Source organism: Gymnoscopelus braueri, assembly GCF_963280865.1.
Source record: "Gymnoscopelus braueri genome assembly, chromosome: 10".
Taxonomy (NCBI): domain Eukaryota; kingdom Metazoa; phylum Chordata; class Actinopteri; order Myctophiformes; family Myctophidae; genus Gymnoscopelus; species Gymnoscopelus braueri.
Window position 1 is genome coordinate 4,756,082 of NC_137611.1, and position 7,067 is coordinate 4,763,148.

Below are 7,067 nucleotides of genomic sequence, written 5' to 3' on the forward strand. Positions count from 1 at the left end.
CTCCGTCCAGTCCAACCACCTCTATACTCCATCATGGCCTTCGCCGGAAAATGGGAAACCGAGAGCCAGGTGGGATACGAAGAGTTCTGCAAGCTACTGGGTGAGTCTAGTATACTGAATCTGAGTGGAATCACTTCAACCTTTTCAGTCTAAATCAGAGGTACTGCAGGGGGTCCACAAAATTGTTGTTTGATTTAAAAAAAAGAAACACTTTTAAAAAACTTTTTGTAATTTTTTCCCCCAAAAATTTCAATATGTCTTTAAACATAACATGAATAGCTTAATAATGAATAGCTTAGTATTGAATGCACAATAACATGGTATGTTTATACATATTTTGTAGAGAAAGAAAAGGTCTTTTGCACACCTACTGGGACAACCTGTGGGCAGGAGCAGGCTCCAGGCAACCATTTGTTCATGTTTATACATATAAAATACAATTTTATACATAAATATACGATATATGTGGTGGCCTACCCCCTACCCTACGAGGTAGGGGGTCCCTGCTCCATCACCCCATCAGTTTGGGGGTCCCTGGCCTGAAAAGGTTGAAGACCCCTGGTCTAAATGACCAGAGTGAGAGGATGCATGGGTCAATTTCTTTGGCTATTCAAAAATAGCATATAAAGCTCATAGAGCGGCACCGAGTGCCGTGCTACGAGCTCGTAGATCTGCCATTTTAGAAAAATATTGAAAATGTGTGCAAATCTTTAAATACATGTATTTTTTTCAAGCAACATTTTTTACTCAAATATTTACTTCTGGGGGGAATAACAAAATATTTTGAGATGGGGGTCCTTGACATGAAAACGTTTGAGCACAACTGGTGTAGCAACATAATGTTTTTCAAAGAAACTGTTAGGATTTAGAAAACATTTTGATTTATTTTTTCCACTATATTTACTTTTTTTAAGTAAATATTTGAGTAATTTTTACTCTCCTCTCCTGTCCTCTCAGGTATCCCCGCTGACATCATAGAGAAGGGGCGGGACTACAAGCTGGTGACAGAGGTGACTCAGAGCGGCAACGAGTTCTCCTGGACTCAGGTCTATCCCACCAACGCCACCGTCACCAACAAGTTCACCGTGGGCCAGGAGGCCGACATGGAGACCATCGGAGGCAAGAAGTTCAAGGTAGGAAATGGAGGGAGCCGAACTGGAAGATTGGTGTCAAGTCTGTAGTACGTAATAATGAATATAAAAAAAGTGCCATTGTGGAGCAAGTTTATACAGAAAAATGTGACGCGTGTGTGTGTGTGTGCGTGTGTGTGTGTGTGTGTGTGTGTGTGTGTGTGTGCAAAGCCAAACGACTTGCTAAATATTGCTCTGTCAGCTGTTATAGGCAGTTTGTCTGTGTGGAGGAGAAGGCGCCATGTGTATCCTTAGAACATGAACTATATCAACCTTTTTACATTTGTTTCCCTGTAAATTAATTTTAATTTGTGGATTCGAATAAAGAATTAATGTGTGTGTGTGTGTGTGTGTGTGTGTGTGTGTGTGTGTGTGTGTGTGTGTGTGTGTGTGTGTGTGTGTGTGTGTGTGTGTGTGTGTGTGTGTGTGTGTGTGTGTGTGTGTGTGTGTGTGTGTGCTCAGGCCACAGTGTCGATGGAGGGAGGCAAGCTGAGTGTAACCTTCCCCAACTACCATCACACCACGGAGGTCTGTGGAGGCAAGCTCATAGAGGTACAGTACACCCAAAAAATGACTGTTTTTCTATCAATTATTCACCCCATGGAGACTTGAATTCATGGATATTTTTTTGAGGACATTTATTAATTTTATACAAAAAAAAAGGTAAACATAGCGGTAACAGCACTTATATAAGCTTACAACGCGTCACAACGTGGCGCGTCGTAAGCTTATAGATCAGCTATTTCCAGTGATGGAAAGTAACTAAGTACATTTACTTATGTAAAATTTGGAGGTATTTGTACTTTACTTGAGTATTTCCAATTTCCAATACTTTTACTTCTACTCCACTACATCTCAGAGGCAAATATTGTACTTTTACTCCACAACATTTATTTGAAAACTCTAGTTACTAGTTACTTTTCAGATATAAATGATTACATTATAAAACATACATTAACCACTTAAGCCCTTTTTTATACCTAGGCTATTTGAAAATAGCAGATCTACAAGCTCACAAGGCGTCGCGATGCGACGCCTTGTGAGCTTGTAGATCTGCTATTTTCAAATATTTAGCACTTTTACTTTTGATACTTTAAGTACATTTTGATGCCAATACTTTTGTACTTTTACTCAAGTAAATTTTGAATTCTGGACTTTTACTTGTAACAGAGTATTTTTATATTGCAGTATTGGTACTTTTACTTAAGTAAAGAATTTGAGTACTTTTTCCACCACTGGCTATTTCTACTTTGTTTTATGTACAAACGATTATTGGCAAAATAAGTGCGATCATCTAAAATAATTGGCGATTAGACGATGATGTAATAATTGTTTGTATCTCTCTCTCTGTGTGTCTCCAGACCTCCACAGCTGGGTCTGTGGTGCTGAAGAGGACCAGCAAGAAGATCTAAACGCTGACCTTCTGACCCCTGCCTGTAACAGTTACAACCAACTAGAGACCTCACTACATCCTGCCGATGTAATCAATAAACTATTATGGCACTGCCAGCTACAACGCATATATCCCTGCTCTGTGGTCTCTCTCTGTGTGTGTGTGTGTGTGTGTGTGTGTGTGTGTGTGTGTGTGTGTGTGTGTGTGTGTGTGTGTGTGTGTGTGTGTGTGTGTGTGTGTGTGTGTGTGTGTGTGTGTGTGTGTGTGTGTGTGTGTGTGTGTGTGTGTGTGTGTCGGTGTGTGTGTGTGTGTGTGTGTCGGTGTGTGGGTGTGTGTGTGTCGGTGTGTGTGTATGTACGACGCGTGCATGCATGTGCAAAAGTAGAAAGTACTCAGTACGCAGAATGTCCCATAACACAGGTTTTCATATGTATAAAATCTTTTGAAATCTACAAGCTCACAATCTACAAAATCTTTTGAAATCTACAAGCTCACAATGCGTCGCGATGCGACGCATTGTGAGCTTGAAGATCTGCTATTTTCAAATGGCCAAAATGCATTTAGGGCTGAAGTGGGTAATGTACGTTTTGTAATAATAATCAACTACTACTACTAACTAACTGCTAATCAATCTACAAGGTAACTAGTCACTAAAATGTTCATATAATTGTTTGTAGTGGAGTAAACGTATAATATTTGCCTCTGAGATAAGTTTCGGGTCACACAGCTTTAACTACAACAACAAGCACCGAGTTTAGAGAACCCAGGCACACAACCTGTGTCAAGAAAGTACTACAAATTCTTGAAAATACCTTAGTTACTTTACACCACTGCTTTTGAGAAAATACAAACCTCCAAAGATCCAACACAGCTCATGCTTCATGCTAACACAACAGTGAGATTACAGGTGGGCTGTTCCTTCATAGCCTGCATACAGAGCAGCCTATCGCTCATGTTTACAGCATTATGGACAAATCAATTTGCTCTGCGTGGGCACTAATGCGTTGCGTTGGGCCATTTGTTTTGCTCCCAGCAATTCCGCAGTCATTTTGAGTCACTCTCGTGTCAACTGCCCACCACAACGTGGTAAATATTTTATGGTAAAGATATTAACGTGCACATTTATGGCCTTATCAAGACCTGTATATGCTGTGTGCCGTGGGACATAACTCGCTTTGATTCCAGGGGAAATCTCATCAACGGTGTACAGTAGGTTATTGAACTGAGCTCAAATCTTGGCAGCAGATCTCTCTCATTAAAACGATGGTGGTTTGCACCTCGTCTGTTGTGTTGTGTTGTGTTACTGCAGAAGCGAGCATGTTCTTCTGAGCAGTGGTGTAAAGTAACTAAGTACATTTACTCAAGTAATGTACTTAAGTACAATTTTTAGGTCATTTTACTTTACTGGAGTATTTCCAATTTTCAGTGCTTTTACTTCTACTCCACTACATCTCAGAGGCAAATATTGTACTTTTACTCCACTACAATTATTTGAAAACTTTAGTTACTAGTTACTTTGCAGATATAAATTATTATATTATAAAACACACATTAACCACTTCAGCCCTATTTTATACCTAGGCTATTTGAAAATAGATGCGACGAGCTTGTAGATCTGCTATTTTCAAACATTTTAGTACCATTACTTTGGGTAGGCTACTTTAAGTATATTTTGATGCCAATACTTTGGTACTTTTGTTCAAGTGACATTTTGAACACAGGCCTTTTAACTTGTAACAGAGTATTTTCATATTGTGGTATTGCTACTCTTACTTAAGTAAAATATCTGAGTACTTCTTCCGCCACTGCTTCAGAGAACAAAATGCTTGCCAAGTTGTTGACTATATCGTTTGAGTTTCAGCAAACACGTGGCTCTCCTCCACCCCTCCACCCACTTCTCCTTTCATCCCCTCCCCTCTCTTCACTGCCCCTCGCCTCCTATAGCCTCCTCCCCTCTATTCTCCTGTGCTTTCCTCCGTCCCTCCACTCTTGATGCACTCCTTTTCTCTTTTCCCCCTTCCGTTCCCTCTCCTTTCTTTCTTTTCTTGCATCCTCTTTTCACTCCTCAACTCTGTTCCTCTCCTCTCCTCTCCTCTCGTTCTCTAGTCCTCCCTTGCAGTGTTGCCAGATTCTGTGAGAGAAACAAGCAACCAGGTCTAGGAAAACCAGCCCAAAAGAAGCGACAATGGGCCATATGAGCACTTTATCATATACATCAGCTATTTGAAAATAGCAGATCTACAAGCTCACAACGCGCCGCGATGCGACGCGTTGTGAGCTTGTAGATCGGCTATTTTCAAATAGAATTTTGCGGGGAAATTATAATAAGCAGATCTGGCAACCTTGCTCCCTTGTCTCTCCTGTCTTTCCTTCCGGTAGACGGTAAATGGTCTGCGTCTCCATTCCTCCTCCATCCTCACCTCACCATGCAGCCAGTCTCTCTGTTTTTCCACATCTCTCCGTGGCTTCCAGCCAAGCAAACAATCAGTTAATTAACCAGCTCAGCCCCAGGAATATTCCAGCAGCTCTCAGAGGAACGTTCGATGGGCTCTCGCGTCGTTAAATTTACGACTTCATTAATTCGCCTCCAGAAAGGTACATATCGTTAGAATAAATTTGCCAGGGCCAGAGCCTGGGCTGGCCTTGACTAGAAAGAGAGCCAGCAGTGACTCAATAGCTCCCTAATGAAAACGAGATCTCTTGCTTTTTGCCTTTAAGGTGGCGATTTGTTTTGATGTAATAACAAGTCCTCAGCTCCAACGCAATCAAGATCTTATCCTTCCTGGAAAATTAGAGTTGGAAGGCAACAAGTATAGGCTGTCATTTGAGCTTGTGTTCGTCGCTCGGCGCTGGTGCAATCACTCCGCAATATCACTTCCTTTGTCCCCGCAGACAAACAGGCCTAATTGGCTGTTTCAAAGGCTACTTTGTCTCTGATTGGCTGTTTTGTCTCCCCCTGATTGGTCTCCAATTTGGCAGCCAAAAGTGAAGGGAAATTAGCTTGTCGAGGTTCCCATATCGTGTTGAAGTTGTCCCTAAGTCACTGTGACCTGCAATTACTCCCACACAGAGATCTAACAGAAAAGTTAGCATTGACCACAACGACACATGGACATTAAAATACACATACAAATACATGTTTTTGTGTCAAAATGTCAGAATTGATGTTCTTATTAGATAGTACAACAGAAAGTGATGGTAAAGCTGTGGGTCAGGGTCGAATGGAGGGACGTTCTCACAGAGTCATAGAGTAGTCTATAGAGCAGTGGTTCTCAGGACCCCCAGGGTGGTCCCCACATGATTTTTGGAGGGTCCCCAGATGACAGTAAAGTGACAATTTAAGGACTTTTAAGCGGTCCAGGCTCATACCACATACACTGGTGGTCCGGCTTGACAGAGTGTCGCGGGTTCAGCTCCCGATCCCGACGACCTTTGCTGTGTCACCCTCCCATCTCTCTCCCCATTTCCTGTCGGCCTACTGTCCTGTCAATAAAGGCAGAAAAGACAAAATATATATTTAAACAACGCATTGCAATGGGAGGCATTGTGAGCTTGTAGATCAGCTATTTTCACAATATGTATCTGTGGAACCGAGTCAAACTAAATGTAATGCCTCAACTCCTTCAATTCCAAATGCTTATCGGGGTGGGGGGGGGGGTGGGGGGGTCCCTAGTTCATATGAGGTTAATTTGTAGGGTCACGGCCTGAAAGGTTTGAGAGCCACTGGTCTAGAGGCGTAACCTCGAGTCACATGACTTGGACTCCAGTCATAGATTTGATGTCCTTAGAAACAGTTTGACTAAATACGTACGGACGGACGGACGGACGGACAGGGTGCAAAACATAGTCTCGGTCATGCCTTTCGGCCTGGTGGAGACAATGAAAGGATTGCGGTTTCTGAAATGTGCTTCTCTTTCTGTCCTATACAGAATGTCTAACTAGGCAGCAACGCATGGACTAGGGATCTCAGGGGGTGACTCATTTCAGGATCGCCTCATGAATTCTGGTTTAGAGCCACATGAGTACAGCGAGGTTTCTCAATATGTAGCACACCGGCATTATTAAGAGGAGCTCTGCACACTTAAACAAAAAGGGAGAACAAGCAGCTACACCTGTAATGGAGAATATTGTGTTGTACGATGTAGTCTGTTCTAAATCGTACCTTAGGGCGCTGGTGTTGGCGAGTGCGTCACTTAAGCCTCTGTGATGAAAGCGGTAGCGGATCCCAAGATGGAGGGCGAGGGTTCGAACCCTTGAGCTTACGATGGCAAGATGGTAGAAAAAAAAGACTTGGGTGTGTAAGTTCCTGTGAGAATGCCCGACTTGCGGCTGGAAGCAGTACAGAGGCCTTGAGTAAGGTTCAACCCGAAGGCGTATTTATTTGTCACCACAAAGAATGATACAAATGGAACACCTCTAGAGCACCATTGACATGGTGATGTATAGCTCTCCACTCACAGCTATCATCCTGATGTCACTGGCAGCCATTTATACCCCAGCTGAGCTAATGACCCTGGGACTGCACCATGTCAAGGGGTGTTTCT

At 42.6% G+C, this 7,067-nt stretch overlaps 1 protein-coding gene across 1 annotated transcript; it reads left to right on the plus strand.

Moving 5' to 3' along the window:
- On the plus strand, nucleotides 1–2,542 carry LOC308092729 (gastrotropin-like; the record flags this gene model as incomplete). Its single annotated transcript, XM_080438831.1, has 4 exons — nucleotides 1–100; nucleotides 958–1,133; nucleotides 1,593–1,682; nucleotides 2,492–2,542. The coding sequence occupies exons 1-4, from the start codon at nucleotides 34–36 to the stop codon at nucleotides 2,540–2,542; spliced, it is 384 nt and encodes a 127-aa protein (XP_080294957.1). The 5' UTR covers nucleotides 1–33.
- Between the last annotated feature and the right edge of the window lie 4,525 nt (nucleotides 2,543–7,067).